Source organism: Athene cunicularia, assembly GCF_003259725.1.
Source record: "Athene cunicularia isolate RWA chromosome 7 unlocalized genomic scaffold, athCun1 chr7_part1, whole genome shotgun sequence".
NCBI lineage: Eukaryota > Metazoa > Chordata > Aves > Strigiformes > Strigidae > Athene > Athene cunicularia.
The window spans coordinates 18905556-18931202 of NW_020799107.1; the positions used below are offsets into that span (position 1 = coordinate 18905556).

The 25647-nt window shown below is 36.5% G+C and overlaps 1 protein-coding gene across 3 annotated transcripts in view; it reads left to right on the plus strand.

Moving 5' to 3' along the window:
- KCNH7 (potassium voltage-gated channel subfamily H member 7) overlaps nucleotides 1–25647 on the plus strand; it is a 234127-nt gene that overhangs the window by 799 nt on the left and 207681 nt on the right. For 2 of the 3 annotated variants that reach the window (XM_026852302.1, XM_026852303.1), the window contains exons 1-2: nucleotides 7–736; nucleotides 2657–2887. In XM_026852302.1, coding sequence (XP_026708103.1) covers nucleotides 661–736; nucleotides 2657–2887 — 307 coding nt within the window. In that variant the 5' untranslated portion in view covers nucleotides 7–660. Of the gene's footprint in view, nucleotides 1–6; nucleotides 737–2656; nucleotides 2888–25647 lie in introns of those variants that run through there. The other variant, XM_026852304.1, reaches the window with a different exon arrangement.

Consider the following 25647-nt stretch of genomic DNA (forward strand, 5'->3'; position numbering starts at 1 on the left):
TCCCCGCCGCCAGCGCCCTCGGTCCCCGCTGCCCCCCTGCAGCCGCAGCGGTGGGGGATGTGGCACGTCGCGGTGCTGCCGGGGTGTAGCTCATTCCTGATGCCGCTGTTTGTCGCTGAGTTTTGAAGAGATTTATTGGCTGGCTCTTGCTAAACCACGCTTGAGTAATCCGAGCTGCTGCGCGCCGTGGTGAAGCCCGGAGGGGGGGGGACGTCACTCCCTCTGGCAGCGGAGCAACATTAGTCTTCCAGCCCTCTTAACCATCACTACAGCGTCGGAAACTGCCGGGTCACAGCCATTTGCTTTGGAAAACTGGCGATGTTTGGTGCTAGAGATCGATTACCCTTGTAATCTTCCCCCCCCACCTCCTCCTGCTTACCCCACCCCTACCCGCCCCAGACAATAGCGTCCGAGCTCCTCCAAGAAAAAAATAGAAAAGCAAGGAAAAAAAGAAAGAAAAAAGGAAAGAAACTGGGGGATGGATCTGACTCCAATAGGAAAAGCGTGTATCTAGAAGTGGCGCTAATGGGAAGAGATTTCCGAGCTCCAGAGGACGATGATTTGTCACAAAGGGTAGCTGGCTCGGTGCTTTGGGCTGGAGCCGTGTAGGAGATCCTTGGAGAAGTCATTGTGCACAGAAAACCGAAGACCTGTACAAACATGCCTGTTCGCAGAGGTCATGTGGCACCACAAAATACATTTCTGGGTACAATCATACGAAAATTTGAAGGGCAAAGTAAGTTCTTTCTATCTATTTTGCTACTGTAGTTTGATTCTGTTTGTGACTAAATGGACAGCAGCTCCAGACTATTTTAAGTTTGTAGCTTGGGAAAAAAAAAAAAAAAAAAAAAAAAAAAAGACAACAACAAAAAACAGAGGTAAGGATGGGTTCCCTGGCAGGTTTAACATTATTTTTAATCTAGAATACAGATTACCGACTTGAATTACTGTTTTTTTTTTTCCCCTCACTATCTCAAGGAATAGTTTTTATCTTTGGCTGTATCCATACTGTATAGCTATAGAAGTTAAATCTCTTACCTTCTTCTGAACTGGTGAGCAGTGTACAGTCTTGCTGCACGTGCAATGTCTAAAAAATAAACTAGATTTATTATGGTTATGATTTTTATTGTTATTAATTATCACTGTCTTTCCAAATTAAAGCAGAACAGTCAGACTTTGATTTAGAGGCAATAGATAATATGCAGAGGAGTTATTAAAGGGAAAATACTCTTACCTTGTTGTCATGACTGCATTTTAATATAGCTGTCAAAGATTTCTGCTTTGTTTATGGAAGCCTAAAATATCTATCAAACCAGTGCAAATACATCCTCAGGGAGAGTCCGTGAGATCTTTTCCAATGCAGCAGTTTACTACCTGTCGAGAAGGCTGAAAGGGAAGTGTTTTTCCTGGCTGGAACTCTGGTTTACTGTTAACAGTAAGAAGGAACACTTGATGCTCAAAATGAATTTAATTTAGAAACAGTAGTTTGATATATGTACATTTATTTAAATATTTAGCATAATTTTAGTATCAGTCTGGTGCAAACCCTTACAGCTAATTCCAGTTCATATACTTTCTTATGCTTAACCCATGTTACCAATATAATTTTTATATTATTTGAGGAAAAAAAATACAGATGGTCTTTGTAGTCCTAATTTATCTAAATGCTCAGTCAGTGTTGCTAGTCAAGTAAAGTTTTTATGCAGTAAAGTGTATGGATTTAGAAGCGAATAAAGCACTACCTAGTAAATAGGCAAGTGATTGTGAAAGTTCAGCATGATTGAAAGACGGTGGAAAAAGCAAGAATAAAATGTGTATTTTTCTCTCCAAATATTTCACTGTGTTCAAAGACAGAATATCTTTAAAATTTTGAAGACTTGTACTGCTAACTTGGTGTCACATAAAAAGACTTTTATGAAGCAAGATACCTACTAGTGGGATTAAGTAAGCAGAAATTCATGTTATTTACAGTAAAATTATCAAAGCTTCTCAGTTATAATTACAATAGGAATATTGTCTTATGGTGGTAAACAGAAATAAATGGAATAACAGTTGGAACTTTTGAACCCTCTTGTCAGGTGAGAGTTTGAGAAAGGATGATGGACTGAGGCACAGAACTTCAGTGGACTGTCCAAACTGTTTACAACATCACTGACTATATAATACTGGCTATAAACTTCTTGTCATTCACCTCAATGAAAACCCCTACAGAGTAGACTGAGCTGGTGGACCTTATCCCAGGAAGCTCTTCACTTGAACAGAGCCCCCTTCCTGAGGCTCCACTTCACCCCCCTAAAAAAGCTACTAACTTTTCAAGGTCTTTCCTGGAGTTACGGCTGACAGGATGGTGTGCATCACCCAGGTTTCCGTGAAGCTAAAAAACCAAAATTTGGAAGTCAAAAGGAGTTTTGCAAAACATTTGCATAATCTGGTTTTATTTCCTTAAAAGACAACTATCTTAATCTTTAATGTATTCTAAACTGATTGAAGTTTCTTTAAAAGCTATGGATCAAATTAGCTACATAAAATGACTGAAAATCTCTGCATTTCAGGCACCCCAGTGAAAAAAAGGGTTGTTTAGCATCCATCCATGCAATCGACACTTTATGAAATGTTGAAAGAGTACTAAAAAATGCATCACTTTCTTTTATTGCAGATAAAAAATTCATCATCGCTAATGCTAGAGTACAGAATTGTGCTATCATCTACTGCAATGATGGGTTCTGTGAGATGACTGGGTTCTCCAGGCCAGATGTCATGCAGAAACCTTGCACTTGTGATTTTCTTCATGGCCCAGAGACCAAAAGACATCATATTGCCCAAATTGCTCAAGCGCTGCTCGGGTCAGAGGAGAGGAAAGTAGAAGTCACCTATTATCACAAAGATGGTAAAGTCTGTTTTTATTTTCAAGACCTTTTGTGTGTTTGGTTATCAGTTGATTGGTAGAAGTGTGTATGATCTTCTGGCCAGACCTTTTGCTGGAGTAGTGGTGTCATTTCTTTGAAGTCCAGTGAAGTACATTTATGTATACCAGTAAGGGAATCTGCCCTGAAAGTGGTGGGTGTATAGAGTATATCACTGTACACTGACTAACAGCTGAATGAAGCTAGCACTGTGTTTGCAACAGTTGAACAAAAGTTCTCCTCTCAGTTGTAAATCTCCTAAAGTAAAGAGCCTTACATCAGTGAACAGATAACACAAACATATAAGGAACACCCTATGAATGTTGATTTTTATGAACTGTTTCACCTTATGGGACATAGGAATCGTGTATCACTTTCAGGAGGCTTAAGTCTGCCTGCCTCGCAGTTGGAACCATACCTCAGTTTAAATGCAGTATTTTACTGGGAAAAGTACAACAAGGTTAAAAGTAGCAAAAATTGGCCTATCATGAAGAAAGCATTAGCTTATAAAGAAAGGGATGTAATTTTTTCAGAGATGAGATATTGTGAAGTTGGAGGATCTGCAATTGAAACACAGAAGTTGTTCTAGAATTATGTTGTCAGAGTAAAAATTTTGGGATGGCTAAACCATGAAGAGTTTCCCTGTTGTTCACTAAATATAGGAAGAATGGCTAAATCTGCTATGTTGATGCTTTTTTACTGTTAAGAGCATTAAATGAATAAATTACTGTATTTGCAGATTAAAAAATGCATACGCATGAAAACTAATTATGACACATAATAGTTATATACAGGGTTTGGGGTTTTTTTCCTAATTACCCAGGGTTATTGACAGAAACATCTTTTCTTTCAAACAAATCCAAGTAACAGACAAATGCAGTGTACCTTAGTCTGTGTCTTGCTGTGTACACTCTTGGGAGAAGGAAAAGGAAATTCATATTCAAATGCTGAGCTTAAATTAGTTCTGGAGAAGTGCCAGTGTGTTGTTTGCATCAATTTTAGAATCAAATGCAGTGGATACTCTCACATTTTAAAGTCACAGAGTTAAACCCTCAATAATTGTGCTCAATAAAATGTTGTTATCTTGGAGAGACTTAATATTATTTTTAGCTTAGGCTGGTATAATGCCGATAGGACTCAGGCCAGTCATTCTACCCACGCTACCAATATTTAAATATTTTCTTCTTAGCACGTTCTCAGTAGAGTACTTTATTCTTAGATCTGGTTCGGTGGTCTGGAGCAGATTTTGGTCAAGATTTGTTGTAGCTGTGCCTTGAACGTAGATTTCTCAGGAGACCTGACACTTGTATGTCTTTTACACATCTAGCCTGTGTTTGTGTTAACTTGGCATGTGTTAAAAATAATATTGCAAAAGGAGAATGTCATTGCTAACTTTCACAGCCATCAGCCTGGAGCACTGTTGTGAGATCTGGTCATTTAAAAGTGATTCAGTCTCCCAAGATATTAGGAGAGAGGGAAAGATGCTTAACTAAACTACTGTTTATCTGCCAATTACCATAAATATATATATATATATATATATTTTTAAATGCTGAACTCTGGCATCATGCAACACACCCTAATCTGTCTGAGGTGAACCAAAGTAAAACTGTCCGTAAAAATTGCCCTATCTTTTGTAAATAGCTTTGAATTTTGAAGCACGTTATAAATGAGTTATGGACTATTCAGTGTAAACAATCTTGTGTGTAAGGGTTCCCAGTAACTTCACTTCACTGTAAATAGTTTCTTTAAATTACTAGAACATATGTTTGAATGTTAAGGAATTTCAAAAGCTACAGACAACAGTTCTATACAGATTAGGGTTGAATTCCTCAAAATTTTACCAGTCAAAATGTGAACGGGACTTACCATGTGCACTAAATGAACTGGTAAATTTAAACAAATATGGGTAAAAATAATTTAAAACATCAAGTCACAATTACAGGCAAAACCTGACAAAATTGACAGGATATCAAAAAATTGACAGAATTGACAAGATAGGTCTGACACTCAAATGCATAAATGTGTGACAGCTTGATCATTGGTGTATACATATACACAGACTTTTTCATTTCATTCCACATAATGTTCAATTTCTTTACAAAATGTGCTAGAAAAATCTGAAGTTTATGTGATATGATAAAATCGAAACTATGTATATGATGGATATAATAAATGTCAGTAAACATATTCTATAGTTATTCTAAATTACTGAAAAGATATACTTCACTTTTCATCTTCACTTCTTCACTAACCACTTTTTCAAATTAGCAAATTTGTTTTTGCAATATATAGAGTGTATATACACATGCTATATATACCATACTCTGTATAACAATATACAGAATGGTGATACCTAACAAGGACTTCCTCCAGGTTCTGAAGCAAAATGAATTTAAATAATTTTCTAAAAATCTCAGAGTTTAGTGTCTGGTCAGTGGCTTATTTTGTAGGGTGTGCTGTGAGTGAATATGAGAATATTTTAAGAGGTCAATACCAGCACATTTAGAAGAAATGTAACTGTCTTCATGTGAGCAACCCAAGTTACTCCAATGGAACCACTCAGTCTTGAAAAATTGAGTTGATATTATATTTCATAGCCACCCATTGTATAATATTTAACATAATACTAAGCAGACAGAGGAGGAAGACAGCTCAGGAAGGTGTGAATTGCTTGAGGTTCCACCAACAGGAGTTTCTGAAGAACATATTACACAGTCCTGAATAAATGTCCAGTGCATTGCAAATAAAAACCTGTTCCACATCACACTATCATTTACTCTACATAAGCAGTGGTTATATTAAAAACTATTTTAATATTTCAAAGTAAAGCAAATGTCAGTGGGATCATGTATACCTTCACTTATAAAGCTAATCTATCATCAGAAGTCCAGCAATGCAGATATCAGAAAGGGAATCACTCTATAACTAATGTTTTTTAATTCTAAATACCACATCGCATAGTTTTAAAATGTCACAGCTTTAAAGTTCATCTGAAAAGCAGATTCTTGCACTAGAAAAATGGTATTGCATAAGTACTGGGTATTAGGATTCTGCTGTTCTCTACTGGTCTATCGTTCACTTTTCTAGATGAAAGGAAGTGTAAGATTTTGAGCATCTCAATGATGCAAGACTGAATGCTGCTCTTCACTGCTTTAAACTTTAGGCCAGATCACACGTTTGAAGAATAGGGGGACAGAGGATGGAAAAAAAATTGTAGCAGGTTGATTTTCAAAAATGTCAGTTGCCTTAAACACGGCAGACAGAAGATAGAGTGGTCAAAGGAGAAAGCAAATTCAATGTATCACAGTTTTAGAAACATGTTAATTAGACTGGGCATGCTTCCCTTTTCATTGTGCAGTGTGGGGAGGGTGCAAGGGAGAGGGGCAGAATACTTGTGGTAGCTTTGTGTAATTGTTTAGATGGCATGAAAATGGGATGCCAGTATTATTTATGCATGCAACAGGCCCTGTCCCAACCACACTGGTGCCCTATATTCACAGAAGTTTGTAACATTTTTCAGATAAAAGCTTTACTAGCTCCTCTTGCAGTATTTGTATCAGAATAAGATTGGTAATATAGCCCTTATTTGGTTTCAAGTTCTCCTCACTCCTTTTTCCTTTTAGAAGGGCATTTACACAATCCAGGCAAATTTCTAGTCCTGTGTCCTGTTAGAATAGTGCCACAGTAGGCGATTACATAGTTATCAAAAGAATTAATTGCTACTGAGAAAAATGGTTAATGGGAACACATGGACACCAAAACTAAGGGTCCAAATTTATAGGTTCTCATCAAGCAAGAAGCTCCACAAACATCACTGGCTGTACTTATGGGATTAAAGACTCAGTAAATTTCTTTTTTAATGTAAATATCCCTTTTTAAAATGAACAATAGATAAATACAGAAAAATCACAAGAACTATTATTATGAAACACTTTTTTTTTTTTAAGTCTTCCTCATTAGGCATTAACATCTGCTTAATTAAAATATACTCTGATGTCAAAGTAGCAATATTGCATATTCCTCACTATCTCACAGCTTCATTTTCACAAATCATATAGCTATATCATCTGTATTATAGTTGAAGGTAAGACAATGTTTATACAGAATATCAGTTCTTATTTTAATAAAGTTAGTTGTGGTGAAAATTTTTGACAGCTCTTCCTTTGAGGACTCCAGTTTGCAGTTTAAGTCATTATTGCATAAATCATTCTTGACAGATGTAAAATATTGCTTCAGGTGGTAAAGCTGTAAAGCTTTTGACATAACAAGTGTAATTATTTGGGGACTGAGAATGGATATATGATAATCAGAAAGGATTGTATCACACTGAATACTGTTTTTACTTCTTAGTCTACGCTTTGTGGACAACAGTGGGCAATATCTAGGCTTTTAGAGTGTAACAGTTAAAGGGAGGTAAGAAGATCATTTAAGCTTACCCTATCCACATCAGATATTCTACAGATAAGAAGCACTACAGAAGAGTATAGGTTTGAGTAATGATAAGCTTAAGCAATTATTTGCAGAGTGTTTACAAACCTCACAAATTACTTGCCTCTTACCCAGTTTGAGAAATGTAATTTGCTACAGTTGGCTGCAAATTAAACATATTTGCATTTTCAAAACACATTAAGATTCCAAACTAGTATTTTAAGGTCTTTTAAGCTCTTTTTTGAGGATAAGAAAATAAATGTGTAAACATCGACAAAATAAAGTGAAAATGCTATTAAGTGTTTTTAAATAGAAAGATGAGGACTTCATTTAGAAGGTCATAATCTTGATTTAAGTCAGCATAGGCATTTTATCACCTGTTTGTCTTCTATAAATGCTGTGACCCTACCAATGAATTAAAAACACAAGTGAAAAGAAAGACCCTTGTGTGTGTGTCAAGTCCCCTTAGATTAGCTCTAGCATGAGGGTCAGCAAGTGCAGTCTTGACTGTAGATTCAGTGCCTTAACCAGAGCTGATGAGAAGGGTAAGTGAATCAAGTCACTAATACTCTGCTGCTGTAGGAGGCTTTGGTTTAAGAAATACGATCTAACTGCATGTTGATAAAGTGTTACCCCTCAATAAAAAGCTGTCCAAAAAACCTGTCTTAATGCAAGATTTTTCCAAACATCCTTACAAAACCCCCAACTTGGATCAAATCCAGAATTTTACTGAAGGTGTTGAACTATTAGAAACGGATGACCTTTTTTATGTGGTATAATTAATACTTGTCCTAAGAGAAAAGAGTATCCCTTGTCCCATTCAGTATTGTTGGTTTTTCAGGAAGGAGCACCATCTCACAGCAAGCTGATACAACAGTGATCAGAATATCCATTTGCCCATCCCCATTCAGTTATGGCTCCTGTGCCTGCCCAGAAATGTGGGTGGGTCACTTCTTATTCACATTTCACATGGGCTACCTAGTGATTATCATAAAGCAGCTCTTAGATATACTAAGTAGGTTTATTTATGGGCCAATTTCAATCATATTTTTCAGTTCCTTGGCTTTTCAATACATTCTTTTTTTCTTCTCAGGTTAAGATTAATTTGTTTTCAGTAAGAAGGAGGCTTTTCTGGAAGAACATTTATTTCCATTCATGTATGCCTGCTAATGAGAGACCATATCTGAATAAAAAGGAACAATTAAATTTCCTTTAAAATTATTCTCTTTTTCAGTGTTTAAGGTCAGAAAGGTATGAGTAGATATATCTAATTTTAACAAATAATGAAGAATACAACTTCTATTATTATAGCTTCTACATCTTTAAGAGAAAAAAACCCAATTTACTCAGTTTGGAAAAATCCCTTCTGACAGTTTTAAGTTCTTCCACAGCACAAATAAAAAACCTGCAGGCTAGTGCATCAGGAGGAGTCTTTCATTTCAGTACAGTATCCAGAAGGAACTCTCCTGCCACTGGACATCCATAGTACAGTTTTATAGCAGGATTCAGAAAGTCACAGGCAGGGTCAATTTACACTAATCAAGGGACACAAATTTCCCTTGCTTGAGCTACAAAGAATCAATGATTACTGACTTTCAAAAAGAGGTCCTGCAGTGGTAAGAAAGGTGTCACATTCTGGAGTCAAATGACGCTAGAAGGTTATGATATGATACTCACACTCAAAGTTTTTCTAAGCTGTTTAGATCCTATGGAGAAGAGCTTCATCTTTTAATTAGGCATTTCCAGACAAAGTCTCTACCTGTTTTGCATATGCTTCTTTCTGTTTTAGTGAAAGCTAAAGACAAAAAAAAACAGAATCTGTCAGTCTATTTTTGGTGTGGTTTCAATGATTTTATTGTATCCCCTTTCCATCTTCAGTGTACATCTTTTCTAATGCTACATTCTGATAAGAGAGTTATTCCATACTCCTGATTAGTATTACCGATTGCTTCTCTCTCTTCTCCACCAAATTGGCCTATATATCAAAAAGTGATGCAGCCCATCAGACATCACACCTTGCAATAGACATGGAGGAAGAGCAACTGTTTTTCTAACAGCAACCTTATGTATATCTGGTATTATACAAACTTCAGCACATCACAGTTTGAATAGTACCAGTGTTGACATTGGTGCTGTTCTCTCTGGTTTCAAGCAATGGAAAGAGAATAGTGGTGTGGATTAGATTTTATCTTAGTGATTTCAAGTTCAGTTTTAAAGTGCTCCCTAAATATTTGACCTAGTGTATGACTCAGTCTATGTGCTAGACAGTCCATATTCTTCCCAGCTAAGTATGGAAAAAGTTCAATCAAGTAGCAAGACCAAGCTGACTACGGAAATTGCTAACTCACTCTGGAAACCGCATATCTCAAAAGCAATCAGAACTGTAGCTGTGAACCTAGATCTAGGCAGAGCAGATACATGACAATGACAGTGGGGTAATGTGGCTCCATAGTTACAGCTGGTTTCACAGTATCTGAAAGTTCACATTTCTGAGGTGAGAAGTATTGGTGTAATAATTTTGTATAGCTTGAACTTTTAAATTCAGTATACTGCTTTGGTTTAAAGGGAAAGGGGGTAACATAACCCCCATTTTTAAAAAGGGAAATAAAGATGACCCAGGGAACTACAGGACAGTCAGTCTCACCTCTGTTCCCACTAAAATAATGGAGCAGATCCTTCTGGAAACTCCGCTAGGGCACATGGAAAATAAGGAGGTGATTGGTGACAGCCAACAGGGCTTCACTAAGGGCAAATGGTGCCTGACAAATTTGGTGACCTTCTATGACAGGGTTACAGTTTTGGTGGATAAGGGAAAAGCAACTGAAGTCATCTACCTGGACTTGTGCATTAAGAGAAATGTGGCCAGCAGAGATTCCCCCACTGTGCTCTTGTGAGACCCCACCTGGAGCACTGTGTCCAGCTCTGGAGCCCCCAACATAAGAAGGACTTAGACTTGCTCAAGTGTGTCCATAGGAGGCCACAAAGATGACCAGGGGGCTGGAGCACCTCCCCTGTGAGGACAGGCTGAGAGAGTTGGGGTTGTTCAGCCTGGAGAAGAGAAGGCTCTGGGGAGACCTTATAGCGGCCTTCCAGTGCTGAAAGGGGGCTACAGGAAAGATGGGGAGGGACTCTTCATCAGGGAGTGTAGGGATAGGATGAGGGGTAATGGCTTTAATCTGAAAGAGGGAAGATTTAGATGAGATATAAAGAAGAAATTCTTTCCTGTGAGGGTGGTGAGGCACTGGCACAGGTTGCCCAGAGAAGCTGTGGCTGCCCCCTCCCTGGCAGTGTTCAAGGCCAGGTTGGACGGGGCTTTGAGCAACCTGGGCTAGTGGAAGGTGTCCCTGCCCATGGCAGGGGGTTGGAACTGGATGATCTTTAAGATCTCTTCCAACACAAACCATTCTATGATTCTATGAAATAACATACATATTTGAATTACTTCTTAGGAACTAAATTTTCATTTGGAAAGCAGAATTACAGCCATAACTAGTCACAAAATACTTTTTGTCCTCCAGCATTTACACAGATACACCATTTCAAGATAACACAAACTTTCTGGTACAATATAGAATTTTTATTTCTGTTTTTCTTAATGCTTTAATTCTGTAATCACAGTGAAAAAAAGATACCAAAATTCAGTCTGAAAAAAAGTCAAAGCAAACAGTATAAAGGGGAGACCCTGTTCTCTGTGTTTCATTCATCAGACTCTAGTTATAGATATCATTATGCCTCCTTTTGATAATGACCTTGATTATAGCATTGAAGTGTTATCCACAAAAAGAATATATTCCAGCTTCATTATTAACAAAGAGCCATCCTGTCCTCAAAACCTAAAGATGGTGTTTAAATGTCAATGTTCTTAACTATTTCATTGCTGATAGTTGAGTGGAAATGACCAGAAGAAAGCTGAGACCGGAAATCACAGCTGCCTTCATTACTTCCCTGCCTGCTGAAATTTCTTGCTTTCCTGTCCTTCTTCCTCCATAGTATTATAGTCAATAAAGACCCTTTCTTTTACATTTTGCCATGACTTCATTTAAATCCCTGATTTGCCACCTGATATTGCAGTGGAAACTGGAAAGTATTGCCTAAATGATCAGTTCAGTTTAGAGAAACACAACAAGAGTTTACTCCAAATACTGGAAATTTAGGATTTATCACATTAACCAAATCCTTGACGGTATCCGCTTATGAAATGTTGGCCTCTTTAGAGCAAATGCATGGGACTATATAGCAACTGATTATTTCTGCTCCCAGAAACCCTCCTGAGAGCAAGATACTGATACCTACAGATACAGGACTTGGCTTGTGCAGCCATAACTTTCACAGAATTAAACTGCAAAGTTTAATTTTTGCAACACTAAAAATCCTGATCTTTAGGTATTAGAGCACTGATGGTAGTGACACGTTATGCTATTGTTAACTAGTATTATCTGGATCTGAGCTGCTGCATACAGACAAGTTAGTATAGAAACATGCAAACCAGACAAAACCTTCCTCCATTTTAATCCACAGGGTAGAGAGGCAAAGATGACTTCAAAACAAGGAGATATATATATCTATATCTATATATATCTATATATATAGATAGATATATATAATGTTAGGTTCTTTGTCTTATACCTAGGCTGCCTGAAAAGCAGTTAATCATCATGTAAATATGTTTCATCACTAACACACATGTTCCAAAGCACTTATTCCCAGCTGTTCTCAGACTTTGGAGTCTGTGTCCTTTTGAGATTATTTATTTCTTAGAGTATTCTCTGCTGATTTTCATTCAAATCAATGTAAGTGTATCTCTGAAAATAGCTTGCAAATTTCCTCCTTTGAAAACTCATTTGTGCCAATCTGCTTTACTCCTTCCTCTCTGGAAAAAATGCCAGCTAATCTCATTAGTATTTTGCATGTTTATGGCTGTTGTACAAGAAAGCATTTCTTTTTATACTTTCAAAAGAATACAAAACTCAGTAGTCCAAAAATCCTGTTATCATGGTATTTGAGGTAAAATACTTCTGCAGTTCTGTTTAGTTGCATGAAAAATGGGTTCCGATTCACAAATGGGAAAAGATAAGAAAGAAAAGAAAAGAAAAGAAAAGAAAAGAAAAGAAAAGAAAAGAAAAGAAAAGAAAAGAAAAGAAAAGAAAAGAAAAGAAAAGAAAAGAAAAGAAAAGAAAAGAACCTAAAGTCCATGTCATTTTTTCCATCATAAGTGCCCAGCATTACTTTTGCATGATAAAATACACCAGGAATCAATTTAACGCAAAAGTCCATCCAATAGAAAAGACAACACTTCCCAAAAGGACTATTTGTAGAGTCATGGACAACACACCCTATTATGTGAGAAAGTACAGAAAAGAGGTATCTATAAATCAATATCTGAGCCTTCTCTGTGGATTAATGGAGTTGCTCATGAACCAGTGTGAAAGACAGCCTACATATAATGTCAATCCTAAACCAGTCTGTGCTAATCCATAGTTCAGAGCATCCTTAGTGCTTCTGTAAGTTATACTGATTGTTTATGGCAACAAGAATATGAGGTGGCATAGAAATGGCTTCAGTGTTTTACCCACAAAGTTTCAAAGAAAAGTTTTGTAGAGGGATAAAGCAGAGTTTGAGTACTGTTTATAAGTGACTACAAAACTGTATTAAGACATTGATTCTCTTCATCCTAAAACGTGAAAATTGCTTCTCTGGTGACAGGAGTAGAAGTTGGACTCCCAAATGCTTAAACAGTTAGTTAAAACCTACTAACTGCTACTGCAACTAGAAGCAGAGTTAGTGTCTGATACGTGTGATGTTTGTAGATCAGGCACTAGCTGTCCTGGAGTCCCCATCCTCTGGTTACTGTTTATTTAAAGAGAGGAAAAGAGGAAGGAATACATAGTCTACAGACAACTCTTCTTCTAGCTGACAGGTATGCAATTCTATTTTATAAAAACTACTACACAAACCAAGAATATTACAACTGTGGGAGCTTTCCAGTAGACCAATGCAAACCTATTTACATTTATATCTGGTTGACTTTTGATCTCATTTATAAAAAAATGCAGATCCTGCAGAGGCAGAATTGCCAGTAGTGTCACAGTCTCTCTAGAACTCAAAATATGCAAAACATAATTATTAGCCAGAAAAATACATTCTGTGTGGCTGCTTGTACTCAAAACATGATTTCTCTCACATTTGAATGTGCAAGAGCATTTGTCCCTGCTTCATGGGAACTGAATGAATTGTTTCCTTTTTAAGTAATATTTTGGTCATAATCCCTTTTCCTTTCACCTTGGGATCATTTTCCTGTAAATAAAAAAAGTTGTGAATAAAGCACTTTATTTCCACTTTCTGAGGAATTTAAGAAAATATATCAGCTGATTTTTAAATGATGGGGAAGCAATTCTACATGCTTAACCTTGATTGTTATTTAGAAAGTATATTATCCAAGCATTTTTGCCTTTTAGGGGCCACAGGCACTAAAATATCAGAGGTAGCTAAAATACCATAGTTATGAATATCACAATGAGGTTCAGTTACTCCAAGGGAAATGACTGACTTGAACTTTTATGTATAAAAGCAAATTTAGGACTAGATTTTCAATTATAGGTATTGTTTCATATATATATTGTAAAAGGGTATTTCTGCCTCCCAAGAGGTTTAACAGCCACTTTGAGGAGCTGCCAAAATCACCTCCTACCCCATCACAGAATCACAGAATACCAACTGATATTCTATAGTTCACAACACTTTTACTAATAAAGCATTATTCTTATTAAATACATTCAATTGCAGGTAGTCTGAACTGAACAGCAAATTAAAGTGAGCTGATTGACTAATACAGTGAGTCTCTTACCTTAAAAGACAGATTATTCTTGAAAAGTTCACAGTTCCAAACCATCATTTTCCACTGTATTTTTGCACTATGCTCCTCCCTTTTCTAAGACAGTACACCAAGGTTGGGTTGTAACATTTCCCGGTACAGACAAGAGCACGGTGTATATATAAATAAATGCCACAAAAAAAACCCAAAACCAAAAACAAACCACACAAAAAACCAACCAAACAAAAAAACCCAACAAAAAAACAAACAAACCAAAACCAAACCAAACCCAACACAATCAAGTCCAAGAAATGGATAACAGAGTGAGAATATGAAATGATATTCAAGGAACAGTTCTCTAAAACAATCTTTAGTAGGAATTGCACTGAATAGGAATTATTCTTAAATGAGTATCTCAGACCACAGGCTGGGTCCGATCAAAGAGTCACCCTAGGATGATGCAGTTGTGTATATGTCTCTGTCCTGTGTCTAATAAAGGATAATTTCTAGAGATAGGACATTTTTTGTTAGAGAGGATATATGCCGTAATGATCCTCAGGTGCTATGTTAGATTGGGGTTAGAGAAGACCGGGGCTATGCTGAATGGCAGAAGGGGCCAAACTGTTTCCTTCTCTTGCCACAGGGTTAAAGAACACAAAGGTGAATTAAGTCCTGTTCATCTTTTTCCCATGTAAGCCCTGTATCAAGTTCAGCCCTCAGGCTTTCCAATTTTTATATAGAAAATAGAACTGCTAAGTGACAAAAAAAATATAGGAGGTGTAGTTAGAAAGTTCAGTGGCTGCTAAGATCACACTTTTGCCAAACAGAAGAAATGTATAGTTTGCAAGTCTCACATTGGACTTTGTTGTGATAGTTGTAGTACTTATTCAGGAGAACCATGAATCAGTCATATAAAGCCTATGCATCGTTCTTAAACCACATTGATATTTTAAAAGAAAGCACATCTATATCTTATCTGAGCATTATTTGTCTTTAACTGGTGCTGCATGTATCATATAATGAACAAGACTTTATTTCCTCCCCAAAACAAAAACCTCTTACTTTCTAAACATTCAAATAACTGAAATTTCATCACTCTCTATCTTGATTCAGCTTTTTCAGTGTGTATAATGGAGTCTGTCCTCCATGATCCTGAATACTTGTGAGAGTTACATAAACTTACCAGTGAGAAAATGGACATTTCTACAAGATACAGTACATCTGTTCAGATTCAACCAGCTCATCTCTAAACTTGATATATTAACCAGGGATATTCTCATAACAGAGTTTAGATTGTAACTTTTTCCTCTCTTGGATTTCACCCTTTGTTTGTGTCTTGTTTTTTAGAAACTGGCACAGTCTGTATAACAAGTAATGCTTTGTTTCACATGGGAATCTTTAAATAGCAATCACTCAGCCGTGTTTGCTTTCAGAAAGCATTCTGTTAGCATGGCACATATTCTACTAAAATATAACATTTTACCATTCCATTATAGCAAAGCAGTCCTTTTGTTAGACTGGTCTTTTATAGCCATCATATTTTCATAGAATTAAGAAGAATTTAGGTCAGGAGGAAACTCAGGAGGTCATCCAGTCCAGCCTCCTGCTGAAAGCAGGAGAAACACAGAATTCAGACTAGGTTGCTTAGGGCTTAGTCCAGTTGAGTGCCAGGATGGAGACCACACAGCCTCTCTGGGCAACCTAGTCCAGTGTTCTGTTACCCTCATATTGAAAACGGTTTCTCCTTATACTATACCAGGGCATTCCCCATTTTAAGTTATTGTCTATCATTCTTGTGCCATGCACCTCAGTAAAGAACTTGCCTCCATCTCCTGATAATTTCCTTATAGCTACTGAAAAGCTGTTATTACATCCCTCAAAGCTGTCGCTTCTCTAGGCTCCTGGCCAAGGCCAGTTGCTTCAATCTCTCCCCACAGGACATATGCTCTAAGTCCATATCCATCTTGGTGGCTTCTATTGGCTTCACTCAAGTTCTGATCAGTATCTTTCTTGTACTAGGGGTCCAAAGCTGGATAAACTCTTCCCACTGTAACCTAATGAGTGCTGAGGAAAGGGGAAGTATCACTATCCTCAATCTACTGTCTACACTCCTGCTGGTACAACCCAGTATGCTTTGTCCTGGACACAGATGGACTCAAATTTCTCAAGAGATCCCTCACCCTGTCCTCTTCTACTACCTTGAACCCTGTCTTCCTTGAACCCTATCTCAAGATACAAATGTCTCCCAGACCGAGGCGGTGAATGTACAGAGTACCTCAGCTTTATCTTCATCCACTGTCACTAAATCACCCTCCCCACTCAGCAGCAGGCTCGCATTATACGAATTTATTCTTTTACTACTAACATAGCGAGAAAAAGAATCTCTTCTTGTTGCCCTTGATATCGCTAGAGTTTCAAGTCTAGCTCAGCTTTTGCTTTTCTAAGACCATCCCAGCATGCCTGGGCAGTGTTTCTGTACTCCTCCTTTGCAGCTTGCCCTAGCTTCCACCTCCTTTATATGTCCTTTTTTTTTTTTTTTTTTTTTTTTTTTTTTTTTTCCCCCCACTGGAGATCAGTCATGAGTTCCCTGCTGAGCCAGCTGGTGTTTTTATACATCTACTCATTTTTCTGAGTATTTGAATTGACTGCTTGTGCTTGAGGGAGGGTGTAGAGCTATACCCTCTGGAAAGTTTGAAGAACTAATGAGTTAGTTACCATATTTTCTCTTTTTTTAAAAAATTATTAATTCAGTATCCCATATGTAGGTATTTTACACATCTTTTATTATACTAATTGGCATTCTGTACTACCTTTATAGATTCCTCTTACTAGAATGTTCAGTATTATGTGAAGTTCTATATGTGAAATTTTATGTAACTTAGATACACTTATACATGCATTAGGAAATTCTGTTTACCTTGTACATTAAAGATAGTTGAAATTGCAACCTAGATATTTGCCAGAAGATCTTTCCCAGATGTCATTACTGATGTGCTACATGGTATAAATTCCATATTGGACACATTTTATTATGAGAAACTATATGCTCAGTGTTTTCTTGTATTGGAGGCCAATCTGCCTGGTTTGTTAGGTATCTGCCCAGTTTTCTTTGGGAGATTTTTTTATAGAAACATATGTTTGAGTTAAGAAGAAAACAGACATTCTAATGCTTATTTTGCCATGGATTACAAACAGCCTAATGATAAGGATAATTGTAATGGAGTTCTTGTAAGTTTTAGAAGCAGCTAATCAATGTCTTACACTGGCAGATAAATGCAACTGCCACAGGCAAACAGCTGGGGCATCCCTGGCACACATTATTTCACTCTTCATTCCTGTCATTAAAGATGTGTAGAAAACAGATCTTTTAAGAGATAAATATTTTTCATGTCCTGTGGAATTCTTCTAGTGACTTTCGGTAGTGTTTTGTCATTGAAACACTGTCTCATCTCAGAAGAAAAAGTTTGTTGCTAACATTTCCTTATATAGGTCATGGCAAAAAGCACTTTCTTATCTATTTCTCTTCTGCCACTTTTTATCTCATATTTTCTTCAAGAAAGTGATTTGTCCTATGCTCGCTCTTCCAGGTTAGTGACTCAAGGAGATAGAAATTGCTGTTTCTCTCAAGGGTTAATACTGCCCTTTTCCTTTAGGCCAAAGCCAACTACCCTTCCCTTACCCCTACCCTTCCCCTACTTTTACTGCTATCTCTTCAAACCACACAATCAATATCAAAGTGTGCTAACTGGCTCCTGACAGGAGCTCAGCACAGCTGGATGCCAGCACTGATGGCACTCAGCACCCTACTGGAGCTGCCCCCTAACACATGGAGCATGTGTCAGCAAACAGAGCACTGGGAATCCTGCAGCTTTTGTGGTACTGCAGTGATCTCAGATCCATGGTTTTAAGCAGTGCCCTTTCAAATACCCATCATTTAGGGATGTGATTCCATCTGAAGATATAAAAAAAGATAACTGAGACATGACCTCACTAGTTTAAGACACCCCAGTTGGGTGGCCTGACAGACTATTCAGATCTGTAACCCATTCTGTGTTTTCTTTCAGTTATTTATATATAGACAAGGACTGTTAAACAAACACAATGTGACAATTAAAGCATATTTAATGAATATTATTAATGATGAGTTCAACTGCCGTTTGAAGGTGTTGATAAGCTTCATTAAATGTACTTCCACTGACTAAAACAGCACTGACTATATTTTTCATTTTATTATTAAAATATTTTTTCTCTCTACTGCTTGCATATTTGGCACTTACAAAACTGTTTGTTTCATGCTGGATTTTATTTTTAACCATCCTAATGTGATGTTAAAAATTGTTGATCAATAAAACCTGCTTTACTGACAGTCTAAAAGATACCATCTTTTACTCTCTTCCCATGTGACAGTTAAAAGTATCTTCGGGGTGTACAACAGCAGTTCCTGGCATTACATGACCAATGCTGGTCTCCGCTACAATCAATTAATTTGATGTTGCAGACGAGAACATATCTAGCATATATATTATAATATAGTGGTATGTAAGGATCTCTGATTTGGTCACTTTTTTATTAAAGTGTGGGTTTTTTTCAACTCCGATGCAAAACCATTCCTACTTCTACAGTAATCAATGATTCACATATTGACAGTATAACTGCAATCATTTCTGCATGTACAGGTATAATGTAGTATTCACAGTAGCTACTTGTATGTGCTTCATTTCTCTATAGGGTTAATTTAGTGTGCATAGCACTGTGATGTATGTCAAGTTAAAGGAATAAGAATATACAAACGATTTTTCATTCTTGGACTGGACCAAATTGTCATTGTCAGATTGCCAGTTAATAGACTATTGCAGATGTTGACTTTTTTTGTCAAGGAGAATGGTTAAAGATACTTGGCCCTACAAGGCTCGTGTAAAGTCAGAATGTGACCGACAGCCAAAAGGATGGCTTTTCTAAGCCTTGTTTCTGATGTTGTGCTTTGCTGAGAAATAGTTATCTTCATAAACAGGTATTACAAACCAACTTGTACTTATGACTAACATAACTTCAGAAATGGTGTTTACTTCCCAGTTATTTATGGTCTTTATCTAATACAAAATAATTGTAAACCCAGCCTCCCAAAAGAAGTTTAATTTCTAATAAGGTTTTTGAATAACTGAAAAGATTGTGTGGTTTTATTTGGATTTGAAATGCTTGAAAATATTTGATAGTTATATATTTGATATTTAGATATTTGATAAAGGCTTTACAAGTATATGTTTTTTTGAGAACTTATTGAACAGATCACCCTTCTAATGATCAGTGAGCCATTCTTTTTTACTACACAATATATTATAGTGTACATTTTGCAAGAATATTGAGAGCAAAATAACTTAAGAGATATTTTAAAAATTAAGTAATTTCATACTAACTACAGCCCTAATCTGTACGGTTGGAGCATTTTTCTTATTCTTTGAAATCTCCTTGGAACCCAAGATAATAAAAGGGAATATAATACAAGATTTTAGAGATCAGGGCAGTGAGTTCAACCATGGAACTGCCCAGGTCTATGGGCTGGAAAAAAGAAGTGTATTATTTTAAAGTGATAACGCTAAATATAAACCTTTTTTGAGTACAGGATTGACAATTCCATTAAACCAACCTAATCGGACTTTCTGAAATGAAGCAAAAAGGATAAGCAAAAAGGGTCTGTCTAAAGGCTACTGTGCATCACCCCAAAATGCTTTTTCCAAAGCCTGCAGTGGTAAATTCAGTTTTCAATATTTTAGGCAGTATAGAAGCCTTCATGCATACCTGTGTTGGAGATTGATTGTATCTACATTTTATGGGAGTAAAATACCAGAACTGTGACACTGAACCTGAATTAGGGATCAGAATTAACATGCTATGTCTTATTTATTATCTGCAAAGGAAACTTTCCTAAAGGGATTAAAGAATTATAAAGAAAGTTCATTATTACCTGCCATGGTATATCATATATATACATAATCATATATATATATATATATATATATATATATAATCTATATATTGTAGAAGAAAAAAATTACTAAAGAAAAATAAACAGAAAAAACCTAAAACCAAAGGAGTTTGAGTCTGTCCTCTTCTGCTGTGCTATCGATACTTTGAGCAAACTGACAATGTTCTTATGCAACAGTGGTATACAAAGGAAAAATGTAATAGGATCGAATCAAGTTGAAATCTATTTTAGTTGTGCAAAGTGTATCAGGCTTCAATCAGTGGTGGTCAAATCAGTTCTGTTTTGAGAAATTGTAGGGTCTCAGGACTACAGTCTTAGAGTCATTGAGAAGTTTATGTGTTTAAGCAAGCAGAAGAAAAGCATGCAAAAACCTGCTGGAGAAGTTCCTAATTAATTCCATGCATAACGCTCATTTCACCTTTTATATTACTACAGCTTTCAGTGGGAAGAGGAAGGGAGATGTGAATTCTCAAGCATACATAGTGTTAAATTACTTTTTTTCTTCTGTTGAAATTCTCTTTCAGCTCAACATAAGTAAAGCAGCTGGTATGGTCATGTGCTGAACATGAATCAGCTGAGCACACCTGGCAAGTAGCTGTTTACTCAGTTCTCTAGAGTTTGCTAGTTAGCAGGAATCATACTGTCTTTCTTTACAAAGGTACCCATAATTTTAACCCTGTATTTTTTTTTCAGATTATGATACACGTTCACCTTTCCTTCAGGCCAGACATTACAACGCATGGCCAGATTTTCAAGGAAAGTTTACTGAAATAGAATACTCAGCTTTTTGTTCTTTGAGGACTTTGGTTTTGGTTGTTTATGGAGTGTGAAAATAATAGTCTGCATTCTGTGCCTAAATGAGAGCTGATCTTTTCTGAAAATCTAGCCTGAGCTGTAAATTTAGGGAAGTTATAAATCTGATTTGCTGAATAGTTCACTGTTGATTTCTCTTTATTATATCATGGAGGATCTATCTTCTGCAGTTTTAAAACTCAGCGATAATATACTGCATCCAGTAATATCTACAAATAATAATGTAGAAATAAATGAAGTATTAATGTTGCCTTTTTTTCATTGCTGCTACTTATGCTTATCTACACATCTTTTTTGTGTTACCTCTAAAATAAATATCATAGGTATGGTAAAACACAGAAGGAACAAACTACAAATTCACTAGTATTCCACAAATTATTTCTTCAGAGCAACTGGCAATATCCAGCAGTGAATACTCATTGGGTTTGGTACCAATGTTGATTTTTAGCTTTAATACAGTTTATGGAAAATATAGCAAACAGGTACAGATATATTTACTGTCATGGTTGTAATTACTCATCATTATATAATTATAACTAAATTGGATGCCTAACACTATTTAGCAAACAAGGATATAGTCGGTATTACCGTATGAAATTGACTTGGCTCTGTATTAAAGTGCAAAAGTCAAGCACAAAGCTTGATGAAGCACTTGAATTGGAGCCCTGTTCAGACTTCAGAAGTGAGTATCCTCTGGAGAAGCTGTATATAACAGACCATTCCAAAAAGAAAAAAAGCAAATACGGGCACTATAAGGAATATATACGCACAATAAGAAAGCATGTGCATAAATGACTGTATGAGACTGCTTGAAATATTTTAGTCCTTGGCAGAACTGTGGATAGCAACAACAGAAATATTTCCTTTCAGGCTCCACCCTACTAACTTTTCATGGCATGTTTCAACTGAGTCATTTCTGCAAATGCTGAATTTCTCTGTACCCAGATTTAAAATAGCTGAATTCATAAGCAGGAAGACTGGTTTGGACATTTTTACTCTACCATGAGAAATATAGAGCTGAGGTCTGTTGGAAATTCAAATACCTAACATCTTCAAAATTAAACTTTCAGGATTGGTTTGGGCATCTTCATTACAATGATTATTCCAAACATACAGGGCTCATAACCTACTTACAAAATAGCACAAAGCAGGTGGAAAGCACACAAAAGGGCCACACAAGCAAGTTTTGGATGGCACATATCCACCAGGTGGGAAGAGAGCGTGAACAGGAAACACAGACCTTACAGTAAAATTAACACATTGATTCCATGCAAATAGTTGCAAACACTATAATTCAGGTTCGAGCTTTTTTTTCTTTTATCTAGGCTTACAAGAAGAGTAGGAAGGTGAGTTAACACTCCTTTCCCTCATCTACCTTAACAGAAACAAGCACACACTAGGCAGAGCAGGGGACCAAAAGTCAAGACTGCCTCTTGGAAGTGTTTAAACTGGTTTTCTTTCTCTTGATCCTTGATAAAATATGGTCTTTTATAGGATAACAAAATGACAGATTAATGATTTCTTTCTGGAGCAGATAAAAGATGTAAAGCAGTGTGGTGAGAAGATGCTTTATGTAGATTATTTGAATGCTAGGGTTTTTTGTGTGCTTTTGTTTCACTATATTTAATCTGTTTTCTAAAATAACTAAATAACTAAAAAAAAGTTATTACAATAACTGGAGATAAATTACCCAAGCCTTTTTGTTGCTACCTGATTAGAGATTTCTGAAGCTCTGACATGGCATATACAGTGCAGAGATACTATAATTTGTGCCAGGTCTCACTCTTACTTTGTTAACTACACTGCACTAGACTGCCAGGTCTGTAGATTTTGTTGAATGCTTGGACATCTCTATTAAATAGTCACATAACAGTAGCAAACACCACTGTAGGAAGCCAGGGAGCTATGCAGAAGGGTCTTTGTCGACAAGCATCCTCTCCCAGTTATAGGAAGTAATCACCAAACAAGGTCCAAGGATTTCTAGGGCCAAGAATGAAAGCGAGTAATGCCTGAAAATTCACTTCTGCTCAGACAGTTCCTGATCTTCTCTCTTCTGCTTCTCCTTCTTCATCACAAGCAGGACACCTTTCATCATCTTTGGTACAGGACAGGGACTTCCAGGAGAAGCTAAAGCAAGGTGTGCTGGAGAGTGTGCTAACAGCTGGTTTGGGCATCAGCTGTAAGTTTCACAGCTGGTTTTTGTGAATCAGTCTGAACGACTTTGAGTGGGTGCCTCTGGCTGTACAGCTGTGTCCACAGCACACAGGTGCTAATATGACCCAGATCCCTACCACAGATTCATATATGTAGATGAGAATGTGAAGGACTATATCTAAGCTAATGCAGCTGGCAGTAAACTTAATTCCTAAGCACTCACTTTACCGTGTAGAAAGTTATAGTTCTGGTATGTGGCAATGGAAAGAGAAACTTGCAGCAGACTGGACCCAAAAAAGCTCAGAGATTTTGAGTCTGAAACCCAGTCTTAAGCCTTAAGTCCTCTGAAACTAGAAGGTGGTCAGAGCCTCACACTGCTCCTAAGAGTAGAAGCAGTCTTGATTCACTATTCACTGAAAGACCATTTTATTTCTTCATATTAAAAATGAAGTTTATTCTCCTGTCATCCCTTTGATGCATCAAGGTATTATAATAAAGATGTCCATTTGATGTAAATTGAAGAGCATCTCTTCTTTTGGAACACTCCCAAGTGCAAAATAGCTATTCTTAAAGACACCAATGTAAACAAATTCTTTCCAGATACTTGTTAAAATGAAGTTTTGACTATTGCCATTTAGAGGAATCATCTCTGCTTGTTTGTTAACAAAAGAGCTCCACTGGACATATATTATTTACAAACTTCCTTCAAATACAGGTATTACTTGATTGAGGGGCATAATTCCATAGGGTACCTAAGGCAGATTCTGTGAAGATAGCTATAGGGAGGCACATGCTGTGCAATGGAAATGCAATAAAATCTACAGGAGTTCAACTGCCTGGACATAAAGTGAAGACCTCCTCCCACTGAGCTGTTACAAAAGTACTGAAAGCAAAGTGAAAACATCTCTGAAGACAGCAAAAAGGCCAGAAGAAAACACAGGAGCCGAAATGAAAGCTTGGAAAAAACCCAAGCATTATTTCAGCACACAGAGAAGGCTGCTATATCTATGAAGCCAAAATGTTTGGCTTCAGACTGCCAGAACAAGAGTTGAATATGACTAAAATATTAAAAACTTAGGGTGGAAGTGACCTAAAATTTTACTTTAAAATGTTTGCTCTTTTAGGGGGGCAAAACCTAACAAACAATGGAGAAAGATGTACATATATATGATTAAGCTATTACTTCAATTCCATTAATAATTAATGGAAAAATGTGACTAGTCCCATTGTGTAATTCTCATTAATATCAGGACTTAAAAAGGCTTTATGAAATTTGCAAAGAGGAGAATAAACAATATCTGAACTCAAATACTGATCCCAAATATCCTATAATCAAGAAAAATATGGGCATATAATTTCTTTAGCAAAACTTTATTAAAAATTCTCAAGTTTCAAACTTAAAATAGTTTTGAAATCTGAAATGTTGTTAAAAGGGGGTTCATCCTCAGCTCTGCATTACATTCTTACAATGTTGACTCTGAACCAGTTGGAGCATTTTTGTGAGTGACAAAGCAAAACAGGTAAAAAAAGCTTTTGACCTTCTAATATGTTTAAACTCTGAGATTTATAATAGCTGATGTAGAATTAAAAGAGAGATTAAATTTTCAATTTTGGCCTGTATTTAATTATGCATAATATAATATCTTCATATGATTTTTAGTACATCTTATAAGGAACGTTAAAAATACTTATAAGATAAAAGTAGTTCTATGAGGTACTTACTGTGGGATCCTGTAGTATTCTTTGTATTACATAATAATAAAGAAAAAAACCCCTATGGTATCCTATTTTAATACACATCTATATAAAAGCAGATAGCCAAAAAAAATTTTAAGATTTAGCCATCATTATTTTATGGTTTAATTCTAAAATATTTATCATTACTTTTATAAAATTTTAGAAAATTTACATGTCTGCCTTCCTTTCCCAGAGACACCATTCTGTTTTTATTATTCCTCAATGTCTAGGCTGTAGTTTTAAATTTCTGTTTATCTAAATGAAGGTACTTACTCTTTCTAAAGGCATCGTTAGTGCAGTGAACAGGAGACTGATTTCCAACTACCTTTTCCAGTTCCCTCTGCTCTGTTTAACGCTCTCCCTTCCAGTCTGTCTGGAGTTATTTTTATTTGTTTAATTGTGTTTCATTTTAATCCTGTCCAGAAACACCAGGATTTTCCCAACTGTAGAGCCATATAGGCTAACAGAGCAAATGTCACAGACATTTGACAATTTCATGGAAAACTGCATTACAGTTCCCATTGTAAAAGTATTTTTTACTGCTTAAAGCACTGTTTCTGCTGTTCCCCCATATCCTATATGCTCCCAGGCACAGTATAAAGTAGTCTATCAGGGAAGCAGAAGCTCAGAACAAATCTCTGACATTTTAATTAATACTGAAGTCATCAACTGGTCCTTGCACAGCTTTTACCTATGAACTGTGAAAAGCAAGTATGTCAAGACCAACAATTAAGTCATGATTAGCTGTGATACTAGTTTCAAGGTTATATACAGAAACCAAGGACTCCTATGGAGAAGCTTTTAATCAGAACTTA